Below are 18,876 nucleotides of genomic sequence, written 5' to 3'. Positions count from 1 at the left end.
CTACGGATAACTATTTACTTCAGTGGTTGAACAGAGTTTTTGGAACTCATTTCAAACTGATGCGATGGGCCATGATCCTCGCCGATTCCGACTTCAAAATTTGTCATGTTCCTGGCACAACAAATTAAGCTACTAACAGTTTGTTGAGAAGTCCTGAAAATCAGAGAGAGAGATTTTCCTGGGCCAACTAGAAAGTCTTAAACCGACCCTGTGCTTCTTGTTATCTAGCGAGGAAGTAATGAAATGGATTTAGATTTAATAAGGATGTGGCAGACTAAGGACGTGACCTGTAGTAGAACGGCGTACTGGATCAACCAACGCAGCACCGATTGTTGATCTGTCCGAGCTCAATTTAAGATGAGCTAAAAGAACTTCCGACTCAAAGACGGTATACTTAAGTACACTTCCCACCTGCCTGGATTTTCCCCAGTCATAGTCATTCTGAGATCTCAGACAGAGAGTATTTTGGGAAAGTATCACAATAATCCAGAAGCTGGTCATCCTGATCAAGAGGAGACCTGTTCTTCGATTCGGTGACGTTTCTTCTGGGTATATGTGCGTCAGGACATCAAGAACTACGTCCAAGCCTGTGCAATCTGTGCTCTCACTAAGGCAAATAACCAGAAGGTGAGTACCAGCATGAGATGACACCGATCGCATCAGCCTTGGGAGTTTCTTGCCCTTGACTTTATGAGACCTTACCCCAGGACATCTTGGGGAAAGACTGGGATGCTTGGGGTGACTGATCTATTCCCCAGATGGGTAGATGTATTCGCTATCCCCAAAGCTACATCACGATATGTCATACAACTTTTAAGGACGGAAGTCTTCAGTCGGTCAACTTTCAAGGACAGAAGTCTTCAGTCAGTATGGGTATCCTCAGTGTCTACTAACGGACAATGGCAGTCAGTTCACCTCGAGACAGTGGTTACAAGCTTTGTCTGATTGGGGAATTGAACACTCAACTAAACCAATCTACAATCCGAGGGGCGAACCCCAGCAAACAAAGAAACCATGAGTTAAGGATGTTTCGGATCCACTTAGTCGACAGAGAACATACCAAGCGGGACCAACAACTATATGAGTTTCTTCTGGCCACCGAACAGTGGGTTAACTGTGTTAACGGGCTTCTCACCTGCAGAAATTTGCCTTGGACGTCTCATCAAGGGAAATGGCAACTGAACTTCATCCATGGACAGAGAGAGGAACAGGAGGATCCCGCCACATGCAGAGATGCCAACTTTCAAGGATGGCAATTCGTAATGCAGCCGTTAAGGCACAGGGGGGGGGGGGGGGGGGACATATAATTTTTTTCCCCCCGAGATCTTACTAACTTATATATCATTGAAAAATCAATGAACAACATACAATTCAACCAGATGTAACATATTCAAGGACTGGCATATAAAGAGTGTATGATTTTTACCTGAGAAAGTAACAGGTGATCTGCAGTACATATCTGAGTGGAGGTTGAAGGATCATTTCTTTTGCTGAGTTCTGTAGTTGCTCCCTTAGCAGCTTGTAGTTCCTGTTTGCTAAACGTACGCTGGTGACATGCTTTTTCTTTTGATATCATGTGCATCCTTTGCACTAACAGAGCAAGTAACAGTTCGGTGTTCATATTAGCACGGAATTCAATCTTGTTCTTCCTCATGCACATCTGAAAAATTTCAGCTACACACACTACAAAACACGTGTGAATGAGGTTTTGAGGAATGCAGCAAACAGGGCCATTCTTTCGAGTATTCCTCCCTAAATTTTTGAACTATTTTTGGTTTATTACTAGCGTCACTAGTCACGGTCACGTCATCACACGTATTTTCCTGCACAAGAAATCGCTTCATTATTTCAAACCTTTTGCATTTCGTAACACACAATTTGCATATATCCTAGAAGACCAATATATGTAAATTTGGCAACAAAAATCGCAATAGATACTTCTTCAACAGTCACGCACACAGTATTCACAATAAACCCGAGTTTGTCACCACTTTGCCGCCAAATCAAAGACTAATGAACTCTCATACTTACATGGAATTCTGATCATATGACGAACAAAGACAACAAAAATTCTGCAAGATATACCACTTCACAGGTGCTTATTTTTCTGGTACTGGAAGCACACACTGCATTCGGCGCGTGAAAACTCTAAATATTCTTTAACGAGGGACAGGAATGGAGGGTAGAAATGATTACTGAGAAATCCGAAAAAAATATTCTGAGAATTCAAGGTGTAATGGCATTCCTTGTGTAACCTTTTGAACACTTCATACACCTAGATTTAAAGATCAACAAAAAATCGTAATTTGTGGCGTGTGATTCATAAAGGCGTAATTATGATGGGTGATTCGTGATTATTACGACTGAATCATAATAGTTGGCATCTCTGCACATGACATGCGAGGAACCACTACCAGATTCAACAGATGCACTGCCAAGATGAAGAGCATTCACGGAGGAAGCCAAGAACAACGATGCACCAGAGGAAAGGGACTTCAGACCCGGAACACTAGTTCTTCGTCGAAAGCATCCCTTCTGCATCAAGCTTCAGAATTTCCCCGCTGGGATGGCACCGAAATGGCTCGGGTCTTTTGAGGTGGGTAGGAAGTTGGGGAATGGTGTGTATCTCCTGAAGACCACATCTCTGAAGAAGGTTCATGCGTCAGAATTGAAGGCATTGCCTCGACCCTTACGAGAAGACAGGGAGGCCAAAGAGGAAGACCAACATTTGACACACTATGCGGGGGCTCAGGAGAATACGGACTTCATGGAGGATCAAAAGACATCGATACCTACCTTGAAGAATAAGAGAAACGAACACTTAGATATAAGGACACCTGGATATAATTTAAGACCTCGAGTATGGAATGTACAGGATTATGTTTATTATGTTTAATATATTTTAACTATATTTTATTAGATGCTAATTACGAATAACATACGATTTCCCTATAAATATGTATTGTGAATTTGTATAATCTCAAAATCTGATGACTAATATATGATTTCCCTGTTAATATGTATTATAAAATCGTATACCTCAAAATCTGTTCAGTCAAAAACTGTAGAAATCTCTGCAATATTCATATATTGGGTATAATCCATTATCATTCAGTTACATATGGAGGTTTTTGGAAGCTTGCCGTGATGTTTTATTATCCAGATATGTGTGGAAACTTCAGGAATTATGTAGATTTCTTCTCCATGGTTTTTCATAATGTAGTCAATTATTAAAGTTTATATTGGAGTACTCCAATCGAGAGGCCGGTCAATCGATTGTTCCTTGGATGTTTGGTTGTGTCCCTTTCAGAGAATCGCAAGAACATTTCCAGAAGTTAGAGACTTCTAGACTAGTTGTCAAATGGTACATATAACGAGCTGACAGCCTATCTGTACTTGTCAGAATCAACTGCAAATTGCTTCAGTGTATTTTTCTTAATAGTGTGGCAGTGTTGTTTGTAATTGTGCGTAATTGTGTAGTTATTAATCAAACTGAGTGGGAACTGTGTGTTGTTAAGGAATAGACTCAGTAACAATGAAGCGATTTTTCAATCAAGAAGTGAATGTGTCTCGTGTGATACTTATTTACACCAAATAAAATTGCAATGAGAACGATAACTGTCGTAAATATCTGCTTCATTTTATTTCACTTAAGTTTCAATTAAATCACTGGTAAAACTATCCTTCAATAACCGTAACAAGACAGGAAATACACTGACTGAGCAAATGTCACGGGATAGCGGAGCACTGATGCGCAGGTGTGTTGTCTGCGCACCACATGCCCCCTGTGCCAGCGGCAGTTGTATAGGAGACCTTGTGAGCAGTGGCTGTGCATGTGACAGGTGTAACATGGAACGTCGTCTTGAGCTGACACCGTTTGAACGGGGTATGGTGGTCGGTGCCCAACGGATGGGAAGTGCGATTTCGGAAGTGGTGTGGGAATTCGGCTTCACACGATCAACCGTGTCCAGGGTGTATCGTGACAGGTTGAATGTGGGTGTCACGGTCCACAACAGACGAACGAGCGGCCGTCCAGCCACCCTCGATGACCGTGACCGGCGACATCAGAGACGGATTGTCAATAGTGACAGACGGGCAACCGTGCAACAGATCACGGCTCAATTCAACACAGGCCGTGCTAGACACGTCTCCCAGTGGACAATTCGTAGGAACATGGATTCTATGGGGTATGGGAGCCGGCACCGCACACGGGTGCCACTGTTAACCCAACGTCATCGGGCACGACGACGCGCATTTGTCGCCAGTCACCAAGGATGGACACTGGAACAATGGCGTAACGTGATATGGTCAGACGAATCACGATTTCAACTGCACCACGCCGATGGGAGGCACCGTGTATGGTGCAGACCACATGAAGTGATGAATCCCGCCTGCCTCGAAAGGTGTGGTCCAGGGCCCTGGTGTCTCTGTTATGGTCTGTGGTGCATTTTCCTAGTATGGAATGGGCCCCCTAGTTTTCTGGAAGAGACTTTGAATGGTACGCGTGGACCTTAATTCAAACTAATGGCCTCTATAAGGAGATCCGATTAGCCCATTACTGTCCGTCATGGCAGCAAACATTACAAATATCATTAAGGACAGTTCAGCAATACTTATACTCATAGAAAAATGCAGCTATATCTGGAACGACTTTTATTCAAGAGACGCCATAATGACTGATGATTTGGAAACAAGCAAATTATGAGCTTCGACGCATAATAACGAGATATGCAATACATGGTTTTCATCAGAAGTTTGCAAAAAAAAAAAAAAAAAAAAAAAAAAACAAAAAAACAAAAAACCATCACCCGAATGAAAATTGTGTGTGTGTAAATTGTGCAATGAACACTGTGAAAGATACCACGCAAATATCTGCAGTAAAAGTCAATGTCAATAAGACAACCAGGAGGGGCCGATGACCTACGATGTTAGGCCCCTTTAAACAACAAGCATCATCATCATCATCACACAACTAGGACTAGAGTAATGTAATATAGTTCTTGTATTTTGCACAAGGTGCGCATTTCCAGTAATAATAATAATAATAATAATAATAATAATAATAATAATAATAATAATAATAACAACAACAACCACTTCTTTCTTGATATATAAAAAGAAAAGAAAAACAGCACAGGGGGTTTAGGTGTGCACATAAAGTACAGCTCTGAACAAGTTCAAATACAAGGTTATTCAAAAAGAAGGAACCGATTTCAAACATTTATTTCTTCCAAACTACAAAAGGTAGAACCACAATTCCAACATTCCTGGACAGGGTTTAAAATTTGAACAATCCATGTAGAAGCGCCGCTGTTGCAAGTTCCAATCCCGGCCCCATTGGAGCTGGTGCTTGTTGTGCCCGGCCACATTGAGCGTGGCGCGCTGGCGCTTGTCAGTTGGAGTGTAAGCAAATGGCGACACAACAAGGAAAAGCATATTGTGTGCTGCAATTAGCAAAACTAGAATCTATTATTGGAGTTCAACGTGCTCTTCGCCATCAATTTAATGTACAACCACCTCGGCATAAGCAGATTTACCAGTGGCATCGAAAGTTCGTAGAAGATGTTTGCATCTGCAAAGGGAAAAGCACGCGACGTCCACGCACATCGAATGAAAATGTCGAGAGTATTCGTGCAGTTTACAAAAGGAGCCCAAAGAAATGCACAACACGAGGAAGCAAGGAACTTAACATTCCTCAACCAATGGTATGGCGAGTTCTGAAACACCGTCTGCACCTAAAGGCGTCCAAACTACAGTTATTGCAGAAACTGCATCCAGACGACTACAACAAAAGGTACGACCTTTGCATTAGCATGCTAGATGATATGGAAGAAGAAAATTTTTCTTAACGATTAATTTTTTCAGATGAATGCACTTTTCATTTTTCCGGTAAAGTTAATATGCATAACGTTAGAATAAGGGCAAGTGAAAATCCTACGGCAGTTATTGAACATGAAAGAGATTCACTGAAGGTGAACGTCTTCTGTGCCGTATTTGTAAAGAAAGTTAATGGACCTTTCTTCTTCATGGAGAAAACTGTGACAGGATTAATCTATTTAGACATGCTTCAAAACTGGTTATTTCCTCAAATGGAAGAGGATTCCGATGACTTCATCTTCATGCAAGATGGTGTCCCGCCTCATTTCTCTCAGCATGTTCGACGTTACCTAAATGACACCATTCAAGGACGTTGGATTGGAAGAGGAGGAGCAGAAGATAACCTTCATCGCCTGTGGCCTCCCAGGTCTTGTGATTTTTATCTGTGGGATTACATAAAAGACCGTGTGTTTATCTCCCCTATGCATGACACTCTTGAAAGTTTGCAACATCGAATTGTTGAAGCTGTGAATTTGGTAACTACAGACCACCTGATTCGTGTGTGGCAAGAAATGAGCCACCATTTTGATATTTGTCATGCAACACATGGTGCTCATACTGAAACCTTACAAAAGTGAAAATTGAACTCCTCCTCTTTCCAGGAACGTTGGAATCGTGTTTCTATATTTTGTAGTTTGGAAGAAATGTTCTAAATCTGTTCCTTCTTTTTGAACACTCCTGTACAATTTACTACTGTACTTGCTATACACTTCATATTACATCCTATTATCTTCCACCCATTACTGAACACATCCATTCAACTTTCTAAAAATAAAACAATTCTCCAAACAACAGGATTCGAATCCACACAGTTCAGGTTTGGAACTTGGCTCTCTAGTCACCATGATGCATGGAAAATGCCTTGTTTCAAAAGTTTCTAGTTACTTATGCTTGCAAAGCCCTACAGATAAAAGAGACAGACCTGAATTTGCTTGGGCAGATATGCCTAAAACCAGCAGTTAGGAACAAGCAAGCAAACTTGTAGTTTTACGAATGTGTTGATATCATAATTTTAACAATGCAACCTTCACCTTTACACTGAATCCAAACCATACAGATGTGACTTTTCATTTTAAAATTCACGCTTTGGTTGGAGTTTGAACTATGGTGCCCTTAGTGAAAAGTCTATGATGATGCCACTCAGCTATAACATCCCCTGGATTGGAGCAAGAGATACATCTGATATTCAACTTATTAATGCATGAATATTTTTAACTAAAGTTAATTCTGTTTGCAAACAAAAACTTAATTCTCTCGACAATGGCTAAAATATGGTTGAGATTGGAGATTGTCTCAAAACTGAAAGAAGGCTGATATTTGCCAAAAGCTGACAGCAATATTACCTTGCCAGTGAGGTAATAGACTAGAGACTCTTTGGGGACAATTTCTTTCAATTCTTCTAATTCTTTCAACGCTTCTGCATGTCGTCCTGCAGCAAAGTAGATTGATGCTCGATGAAACTTGCAGAGTGGGTTTTTAGGATCGTTTGCTATAGCAGCGTTTAGAGTTTGTAATGCTTTCTCAGTCTTCAATAAAGCATGTTGAACCTGGAATAAAAGAAAAAGGAAAATATTTTTGAACACCAGACTGCAGTATACATTTTTCAAAGGCAAACAAATAATGTTGTGAAAGTGATTTCTACAGCGTGAATATAGCCCACCTCAGCAACTGATGCCCAGGATGGGAATACGTTACATAATAGATCTAAAGGAAATAGTCTAACACCTTAGATTATGGAAAATATACCCTTTTAAAACATGTTTCCTCAGGAAAAATGTCATCACACTGGAGCACGTTCCATTGTGGTGTAAACAGGGTCACCTACAGCAACTGATACATTGTGTATTACTGTACCATCACAAAAAGTATATTAGTCTTTCCAATTAACTGCATAATATACACCTCAAAAACAGTTTGAAATGTTGTGGGATTAAGCACATTCTGTGGTAGGGTGCGAAATTTAAAATTTAACGAAGTCCTCACTTCTCTCCACTCCAGCATGGTAGAAACATAAGCTACATGCTTGAGTGGAGAGAAGTGAGGTGCAGTACGTTGGATGTTCAAGATGTGGTGCTCATCAAGAGTTTCCAAATTTCAAGTATTTAAATATTTAAACAGAAGTTATACATAAATGTTTATATTTTTCTACATATTTAAAGTGTGATTAGGTGGAATCTGATGATGTCTTTTCAAGAATAGAACATGCCATTGTATTATTAAACAGTTTCTTTTTCAGTCATAATTCTGTTATCATATGTCTTCTTCGTCAGGTAGTTTCTAAATTCTTTCATTCATAAATTAGTTTCAACAGACTGAAGAACCTAAAAGTTATAAATTAACCGAGTCGAAACTGGAAAGAAATGGCTTAAAAAATTGTTTCCAGGCTGTGATACAATAAACAAAATTTTGTAACTTAATTACTGCATTGCATCCTTGATATTCCAATCATTTTGTGTAGTGTATATATAAAAATATTTTATAAACAAACAGAAGAAGAACATGAATGAGACATTTGGGTGACTAGTTCGAGAGGAACATTCAAAGAAGCACTTAAAATAAACTAACAATATGTGGTCTACATCTAATGCACAGTTCTTGTTTTGGAGAAGTTCATGATCTTAAAAGTTGTAACTGTTAAAATTCTTTATGTTTGCACTAGTGATCCACCTGTCTTGAGTAATATTTATTGATGTTTTGGATAAATGAATGTCGACTGAACAGGAAAAAACAATCTCTGATAAGTGTCTCGTATAAAGTTACCTGGCAATAGAGAACTTCAAATGCCAACAATTATTACAGTGTTAGGATTGCCTGTAAATAAGAGGTGTCAAATAAATTTGTTGGAAAAGAGAAGAAATTCTAGGTGTGTTGACTGTTATTAAATAATGAAATGTCAAACTGACCTCCCATTGCCCAGTCGATGACATGCTCTTATGCATGGTCTAGTGCAAACTGAGTTGCTTGTTTGGTACAGATTACTGGAGTTCTTGTGGGGAGGAGAGGGACAAGGGTAGGGGAGTTAGGGGAGTAGGTAAAGGAACTGAAGGTAGGAAAGGCAGAGCTTTCATACATTGGGAAACAGGACCATGTGTTGTTGGAAGTGCGTTTACATAGAAACGGAAAAAAAAATTCACCTCATCATCATCATCATCATCATCATTTCCTGTTTCCAGCTTCCCGGGTCAGGTCGTGAATCAAGGACCTCCATCGCTGCCTGTCTCTCCACCACTGTTCTCCTTTTTTAAGTACATCTTCTGGTTTTCCTCCCCTCTTCTCTATGCACTCCCACACTGAAACTGTCCACCTCTTTCGGGGTCTTCCTTGTGGTCTCTTTCCTGTTAACTTCTATGAAAAAGCTTTCTTTGATACACTCTCTTCTCCCATTCTCATCATATGCCCATACCACTTTAGCTTTGTTGTATCTATCCTGTCTTGAATTTTCAAGATTCCTGTCCGTTTCCTTATCTCTTCATTTCTAATTCTATCCTTTCTGGTCTTGCCCTCGATACCTCTTAGGAATTTAATCCGCTGCCTGTATTCTACTCTCCTCTCATTTTGTTTTAGTCCACGATCCAGCTGCATAAGTTAGTATGGAAGTATGCTTACTTTCTTACATATCTTCGGGACATCTTGGTTCCACAAAATACCTGTTACACTCTGACAGAAGCTATTTGCTTGTTGTATTCTTTTCCCAATTTCCTTGGTTATCTTTCCAACTTCTGTGATCACACTTCCCAAGTACTTGAAACTTTTGATCACTTACAGAATTTTACCATTCACTTTTATCTTTCCTCTTCCTTCCTTCCTTCCTTCCTTCCTTCCTCTTGCCATCACTATTGTTTTACTTTTCTCTGTGCTTACTTTCATTCCAAATTTTTCTATCTCTTGATTCTGTACATCTACTTGTTTTTGCACTTCCATTTCATCCTCACCCCATATCACTATATCCTCTGCAAACAACATGGCTTTTGTTGCCTGTCTTCACAATCTCTGTTTAATGTTCTTATGAATTTCATCCATGACTATGATGAAAAGTATGGGAGATAGTACACTTCCCTGTCAGACACCAGTTTCAACTTTAAACCATTTTGTTTTTCTTATACTAGTCTTCACGCTACTAACACAATTTTTGTACATAGCTTTTATCATTTGCACTTCCACTCTGTTAACTTGTTTTTTCCTTAATGTGTCCCATACCAACTGTCTGGGCACACTGTCATAGGCTTTCTCAATATCAATAAATGTCATCACTCTGTCTTTTCCAAACTCCCATCTTTTCTCCATCATATGTCTTACTGTAAAGATCAGGTCAAACGTTGATCTGTCTTTCCTAAACCATACTGTTCTTCTTCCATTTCTCCTTATAGCTTCCTCCTCAGTCTTCCTTCGAATACTCTCTCAAAGATCTTAGCTACGTGGACAATAATGTTGATCCCTCTGTAGTTATTACATTCCTTTTTATCACCTTTTTTAAATATCAGGATAATTAAACCCTTTCCCCCACTCTTCTGGGATCTCTTTCTTCCTCCATATTATTCTAAACTGAGCTTGCATCCGGGAGATAGTAGGTTCGAATCCCACTATCGGCAGCCCTGAAAATGGTTTTCCGTGGTTTCCCATTTTCACACCAGGCAAATGCTGGGGCTGTACCTTAATTAAGGCCACGGCCGCTTCCTTCCAACTCCTAGGCCTTTCCTATCCCATCGTCGCCATAAGACCTATCTGTGTCGGTGCGACGTAAAGCCCCTAGCAAAAAAAAAAAAAAAAAAAAAAATTCTAAATAATCTATACAGCCACTGTAGCCTTATTGGTCCTGCTGCTTCTATCATTTCCGAAGTTACCACATCCACTCCTGCTGCTCTACTGCTCTTCATCTTTTGTATGGCTTCCTCTATTTCTAACATAGATATCTCTTTTTCTTTTCTTCTTGCTCCTTCTCATTTACCAGTTCAATGTATTTAATATTTAGCAATTCTGAGAAGTATTCTTCCCATCTTTTTAGTATGTCATCTCTTTGCATCAATATCTGCCCTGTCTCAGTTTTTACAAATTCTGTATCTTCTCTATTTCTTAAACTATTCAACAAACCATACAAAACCTTTTCATTTCCCTTTATATCCTCCTGTAAAGTTTCTGTGAAACTTTCCCAGCTCTTCTGCTTCTCTCCTTGTACTATTTTTTTTTACATACCTTTTTGGCTTCTTTATATTTCTGCCAATTCTCTGTACTTTTGCTGCCTCCTCCAAGCCATTTGTTTCTCTTTAACTGCTTCCTTTACTCTGCTGTTCCACCAAGGAGTCTCCTTTTCCGTTTTCCTCCCCGATACTCTTCTACAGGTGTTTACTGCACACTTTACAAAACCATTTCTGAAACATGTCCATTCCTCTTCCACACTTTTCATGTCATCGTTGGGGATTTCTTTCTTCAGATCCTCTTGAAACTTTTTCCTTATTTCTTTCTCTTTTAACTTCCATCCCTTTATTTTTCTTTCCCTTTTTTCTATTAACTTTGTTATTTTACCAAGTCTTAATTTGGTTACCACCACTTTATGGCCTCCTTCGAAATCTGCTCTTGGCACTGTTGTCACATCTTCCAGTTGTCTACATTTCTCCTTCTCCACCAGAATAAGATCAATCATTGTCTTTGTTTTTTTATTGCCCCACCAATATCTAGTTATTTTTTGTGAGTCCTTTTTTCTAAACCACGTATTGCCAACAATTAATCCGTTCCTTCTACAAAAATCTTCATCTTGCTTTCCATAACTATAGGGGCCAATTATCTCTTCTTTTCCCTCTGCCTGTTCCAACATGTGCATTCACGTCTCCCAGTATTATACCCTCTTTGTCTTCAATACAACTTTCCAGTTCTTCTAGAAACTCTTCTAAACATTCATTCATATTCAAGCAGTAAATTCAACCTTTCATTAATTTTATTTAAATTATGTTCTGGATGATTGTATTGATGTATATGAATATGCACGTTTCCTAATATGTTAAGCAAGGAGCCTTTTTATGCAAAACTTATGATCTTTAAATCTTGATTACTTGACATAGGCCTACATCAGTGACGTGCGGTGGTTTCGAAAAGTAGGTATGCTGTCCAAACTAGGACGTACTAATTATGGGATGTAGGAAGTACAATTTAACGTACGTCATTATTAGGGCCCGGAATTTTTAAAAATGCATATGTGCATATGCAATTGCATATTTTGAGGGTTAGTGCACATTCTAGATGTAACAGCATATTCCGGGACATAATGATCAAATTTAAGGACAATTACAAGAACTAATAAAATAAATCTGTTTTGTACATCCCTAGCTAGTTGCCTATTTTATGTGCATCCCTCATTAGTTGGTATTTTCGACTCTCTGTGTAACGGCACTTTACTTCCACAACTGACAATGGCAACATATAGCTTAGGTGTGGGTAGCCAGGCTGGACTTCCCTGAATTTCTTTCTCTACCACAGCAGATAATAATCTCAGGGGTTTGGGCACTTGTTCAGGACAGAAGTATCTTTAGTTCCCTAGTTACGTTCCATTTTAATGCCCTGCATCCGCAACATTCTTCATATTGTGATCTTTCCTACTTTTAAAGACACCACTCAAACTTATTCGTCTACTGATGCCCTCCCACGCCATCTCTCCACTGACAACTCAGAACATACCACTTATGATACAAATTCTTATAATTTTGTTAAATACCACCTATTCAATACAATAATTTTATTTGTATCACAAGTAGATCTTCAATACGGACAAAAAATTAAATTTATAACCTGCAACATACCACTTAATTGAGCAGCTCGTCTGCTTTCTCCCAAGTCTTCCCAGCCCAAACTTTGCAACATTTTTGTAACGCTACTTTTTTGTCAGAAATCACCCAGAACAAATCGAGCTGCTTTTCTTTGGATTTTTTCCAGTTCCTGAATCAAGTAATCCTGGTGAGGGTCCCATACACTGGAACCATACTCTAGTTGGGGTCTTACCAGAGACTTATATGCCCTCTCCTTTACATCCTTACTACAACTCCTAAATACCCTCATAACCATGTGCAGAGATTTGTACCCTTTATTTACAATCATATTTACGTGATTACCCCAATGAGGGTGTTTTCTTATATTAACACCTAGATACTTACAATGATCCCCAAAAGGATCATTTAACCTTTAACCCCGATTATCATCATACCATTGCCCACCGTCCATCTAGCAACACTATCGAGGTCACTCTGCAGCCTCTCAAAATCTTGTAACTTATTTATTACTTTGTACAGAATAACATCATCTGCAAACAGCCTTATCTCTGATTCCACTTGTTTACACGTATCATTGATATATATAAGAAAACATAAAGGTCCAATAATACTGCCTTGAGGAATTCCCCAGTTAATTATTACAGGGTCAGATAAAGCTTCGCCTACTCTAATTCTCCGAGTTCTATTTTCTAGAAATATAGCCACCCATTCAGTCACTCTTTTTTCTAGTCCAATAACACACGTTTTTGCCAGTAGTCTTCCATGATACCTTAGATAGGTCAATCGCAATACAGTCCATTTGGCCTCCTGAATCCAGGATATCTAATATATCTTGCTGAAATCCTACAAGCTGAGCTTCAGTGGAATAACCTTTCCTAAACCCAAACTGCGTTCTGTCAAACCAGTTATTAATTTGGCAAACATTTCTAATATAATCAGAAAGAATGCTTTCCCAAAGCTTACATGCAATGCATGTCAAACTGACTGGCCTGTAATTTTCAGCTTTATGTCTATCACCCTTTCCTTTATACACAGGGGCTACTATAGCAACTCTCCATTCATTTGGTATAGCTCCTTCAACCAAACAATAATCAAATAAGTATTTCAGGCATGGTACTATATCCCAACCCATTGCCTTTGGTATATCCCCAGAAATCTTATCAATTCCAACTGCTTTTCTAGTTTTCAACTTTTGTATCTTACTGTAAATGTCATTGTTATCATAGATAAATTTTAATACTTCTTTAGTGTTACTCACCTCCCCTATCTGGACATTATCCTTGTAACCAACAATCTTTACATACTGCTGACTGAATACTTCTGCCTTTTGAAGATCCTCACATACACACTCCCCTTGTTCATTAATGATTCCTGGAATGTCCTCCTTTGAACCTGTTTCTGCCTTAAAGTACCTATACATACCCTTCCATTTTTCACTAAAATTTGTATGACCAGCAATTATGCTTGCCATCATGTTATCCTTAGCCGACTTGTTTGCTAGATTCAATTTCCTAGCAAGTTCCTTCAATTTCTCCTTACTTCCATAGCCATTTCTAACTCTATTTCTTTCCAACCTGCACCTCCTTCTTAGTCTCTTTACTTCCTTGTTGTAATATAGTGGATCTTTACCATTCCTTATCACTTTTAAAGGTACAAACTTATTTTCCATTCCTCAACAACTGCTTTAAACCCATCCCAGAGTCTGCTTACATTTTTATTTACCACTAGCTGATGTACCCGTGCTTCGCTATGGGATTCTCAGAAAGACTGACTTGGTGGTTTTCCTAACTGAATTCAACATAGATTATTACAAAAACGTCAGTAGGAATGTAGCGAATGAAAGCAATGTTATCATATAAAATGATCAAATGAAAAACCGCACACTTTCTCACTTTCAACGAACAGTACTACGGTGCCGATCTAACAGTCCAAAGTTCCAGAGCTGGAATAACCAGGTTGCAGACTGCCGTGAACACTCCTTTGTCATTATTCCGTTAAATATGCACACTACTCATTCCAATCAGTGCCTCAGAGTAGGGATTGAATAGCTCGAATGCTATGATGAACCAGTGTGTTACGTACCAGATATATCAGAAAATGTATGAACCAGAGGAATGGCATGCTAAGGAAGAAAGTTATCTAACTCCCCAGCTACTTCCCGCCAATATACAGGCAGGCTGTTACACTTGGTACGACCAGGCGAGTTGTCCGTGTGGTTAGGGGCGCGCAGCTGTGAGCTTGCATCCGGGAGATAGTGGATTCGAACCCCACTGCCGGCATCCCTGAAGATGGTATTCCGTGGTTTCCCATTTTCACACCAGTCACACCAGGCTGTACCTTAATTAAAGCCAAGGCCGCTTCCTTCACACCCCTATTCCTTTCCTATCCCATGGTCGCTATAAAACTTAGCTGTGTCGGTGCGACGTAAAGCAAATGTAAAAAACCCTCGGTACGCTGCAGTAATCCTATCTATCGGGGACGAATGGAAACAGAAGACAAAATGCACATCACAACAAACGATGGTCAATGTAATGTTATTGTTGAGAAAGTTTTTGAGCTTTCTGTAATGCAGGCCTTCACATTAGTTTTCTTTTGACTCTGTGATATTAGGGCTTCTTACAAAATTATTTATGTAGTAGAACGTAGTTCCTTATTCTCAGATTTTACATACCGATTTTCACTAAATTCTGTTTACCCATTTTCTCGTGACTCGGCGGTGATATGGACTTAGTAACAAGAATCCAAATTCATGATTATCTGTGCGATTTAATAACTTCTTGCATAAATATTACTAACTTATGACATAACTAAAGTTATGTTAGTTATGTAGTATTTATCGATACGACCACTAATAACATAAATAACTTATTTGAAATTACATTTCAGGCCTTCCCCTAAACTACCATTTCACTTAGCGTGAATAAAATAATTTGTAGCCGAGATTGTAGTGGTTCATCACCCGACTTGACATACCGATTTTCATTAAATTCTCTTCAGCCGTTTTCTCGTGATGCGTGTACATACATACATACATACATACATACATACATACATACATACATACATGCATACATACATACATACATACATACAGACAGAAATTACGGAAAAGTAAAAAATGCATTTCCTTGTTACTGTGGACATGACCGATACAGAAATACCATTCTTTTCAAATTCTGAACAATGTACAGACAAAACTCTTATTTTATATATATAGATTTTCCAGCGATCATAGTTACTTTTAAAAAACTCCCTCATGCCTGTTTTATCAGCAATATGGTACTGTCTAATAGTCCTAATTTTAATACTTTGCCTTCTTTCACAGTTATTTTTAACTATGACAAAAACAGCTTCGTGATCACTAATATCATCTATTACTTCGGTTCTCTATAGAGCTCATCTGGTTTTACCAGCACCACATAAAAAATATTCTTCCCTCTAGATGGTTCCATCACTTTCTGAATCAGCTGCCCTTCCCATATTAACTTATTTGCCATTTGTTGTTCATGCTTCCTGTCGTTCGTATTACCTTCCCAAGTGACATTTGGTAAATTGAGATCACCTGCTACTATCACATTCCTTTCCATATTATTTCCAAAATAGCTGATTATCTTATCAAATAATTCTGAATCAGCATCAGCGCTACCCTTTCCCAGTCCGTACACTCCAAAGACATCAATTTGCCTATTATCTTTAGAGATAAGCCTTACACCCAGAATTTCATGTTTTTCATCCTTAACTTTTTGGTAGCTTACAAATTCTTCTTTCACCAGAATGAATACTCCCCTTCCTACCATTCCTATCCTATCTCTATGATACATACTCCAGTTCTGTGAGAATATTTCTGCATCCATTATATCATTTCTCAGCCATGATTCAACTCCTATTACAATATCTGGTAAGTATATATCTATTAAATTACTTGATTCGATTCCTTTGTTTACAATACTTCTACAGTTGAGCACTAACATTTTTATGTCATCCCTACTTGATTTCCAGTTCCCTGTTCCCTTAACACCGCTCCCTTGGCCACACCGTTTCCCTGAATGTACCTGCCCATAACCATTCTAAACAAATTTCCTAACTTTGTACCACTGCGTTTAAAGTGAAGGCCATCTGAGCGCAGATCCCTGTCTCCTACTCCCCCATTAGGATCTAGAAATCTCAATCCCAGTTTCCCACATACCCACTCCATAGTCTCATTTAAATCCCTAATCACCTTCCAGTCAGTATCCCTCCTACACAGTATTCCACTGATAACAATCTCCGCTTCTTTAAAATTCACCCGTGCTGCATTTACCAGATCCCACACATCTCCAACTATGTTGGTACTTATACCTGCTTGTCTTACGTTGTTAGTACCAACGTGAAACACTACCACCTTCTCCTTTCCCTCTTCCTTCTCTTCTACTTTCCTCAACATCTGCCTCAACCTAATTCCTGGATAACACTCTACCCTGGTTCCCTTTCCTCCACACACTTTCCCCATATGTCTAACGATGGAATCCCCCACAACCAGAGCCTCAACCCTACCCACCTCATTTGATCCCCTCCCCTTCTCATTTTTAAAAGTGTTAGTTTCTAAAAATGCCTAAGGAAAAGAGCAGCAGAAGAGATTTACTAAATCAGTGGGTGTCGGGTAATAGGGATTATTCAACAGATGGTGTCATCGTGTACTGTCAAGTTTGCTCAAAGGAAGTAAAATATGAAAAGAAATTTCAGCTTGAACAGCATTCAAAAACAAATGCACATATTAAAGCAAAGTAGGAGAAGAACAGCACACCACAACAACTACTGGGCCGATGACCTTCGATGTTAGGCCCCTTAAAACAACAAGCATCATAGCAACAACTACTTCTTACGCAGGTAAAGCGTAAGTCCTGTATTCTTAATACATTTTCAAATGATCTTTGTAGGGCTTTCGTATGCAGCACTATTCCATGGAATAAATTAAACAATCCAGTCCTGCGATCATTTCTCGAGAAATATTGTGTAAATAAAAAAATACCACCAGATAACTCAACTCTTAGGAAAAATGACCTACCTCCGCTATATGAATCTACCCTGGAATTGATCCGTTCTGATATCAAAAAGAACTGTGTCTGGATATTGGTTGATGAGACAACGGATTCACGTGGCCGTTACATAGCAAATTTCGTGGTTGGTAAATTACGTCCAGACGAACCCGGTAAGCCACATCTTCTTGATTGTAAAGTACTAGAGAAAACCAACCATAGCACAATAGCAAGATTTGTAAATGATTCTCTGCGACTATTGTGGCCATCTGAAACTGAGAATAATTGTTGTAAAGTGCTTGTACTGCTCACAGATTCAACTTCATATATGTTGAAAGCAGCAAAGGCCCTCCAAGTATTTTATCCAAAACTCATACAGGTAACTTGTTTAGCACACGGATTACACCGCATTGCAGAATAAATACACGCACAGTTTCCAGCTGTTAACAATTTAATTGGATGTGGGAAGAAACTGTTTCTGAAAGCACCAGCTCGTGTCCAGTTCTGCAAAGATTTTCTACCTGAAGTTCCTTTGCCACCTGAACCTGTCCTAACTAGGTGGGGGACATTGACATCTGCAGTATCATTTTATCAGGAAAATTTTAATGAAGTGAAAGAAGTGGTTAGAAAAGTTGAAGATGAGCATATTGTGTGTGTCCGCGATGCAAAAGTTGTGTTTGAAACCGCTACTGTTTATCAAGATGTGAATTTCATTAATGCACATTTTTCTAAACTTCCAAGAGCCATCGAGAGCTTAGAATCTTCTGGTACTGCATTTTCATTGAATTCTGCTCCAGGCGAAATTGGAGAGAAAATTAAATGCAAGTTAGAAAAGGTGTTGAATTCAAACCCAGGACTGAAGAAGATTAAGTTAATTAGTCAATACTTGAGTGGAACTAGGGTATTTTGCCAAATGAATGCTCCAAAACGTTGGTGCTCGTGTATAAGTACTGTGCAATCATGTCAGTTGATGTAGAACGATCATTCTCAGCCTATAAACTCATTTTGATGGACAATAGACATAGTTTGTCTCCAGAAAACATTGAAAGACTACTAGTTACCTATTGTGATGCTTCTTTTTGCAATAAATGACACCTGTAAATAGGCAAGTAAATAAAATTGCATGTTTTTAAGAGCATATTTCCTTATTTTCCTTGCACATATTCTAACTTTTTAGTGTATATTTGCAGGTTTTTTAGTGCATATAAATCCAGGCACTAGTCATTATA

The 18,876-nt window shown here is 39.0% G+C and overlaps 1 protein-coding gene across 7 annotated transcripts in view; it reads right to left on the bottom strand.

Annotated features, from left to right (window-relative positions):
* Cdc27 (cell division cycle protein 27) overlaps positions 1-18,876 on the bottom strand; it is a 507,070-nt gene that overhangs the window by 24,591 nt on the left and 463,603 nt on the right. For all 7 annotated transcript variants that reach the window (XM_068226370.1, XM_067141899.1, XM_068226371.1 and 4 more), the window contains one exon: positions 7,221-7,424. In XM_068226370.1, coding sequence (XP_068082471.1) covers positions 7,221-7,424 — 204 coding nt within the window. The remainder of the gene's footprint in view (positions 1-7,220; positions 7,425-18,876) is intronic.

Source organism: Anabrus simplex, chromosome 2 (assembly GCF_040414725.1).
Source record: "Anabrus simplex isolate iqAnaSimp1 chromosome 2, ASM4041472v1, whole genome shotgun sequence".
NCBI lineage: Eukaryota > Metazoa > Arthropoda > Insecta > Orthoptera > Tettigoniidae > Anabrus > Anabrus simplex.
The sequence above is the reverse complement of the archived record's forward strand: the minus strand, read 5'-3'. Positions and strand labels throughout refer to the sequence as shown.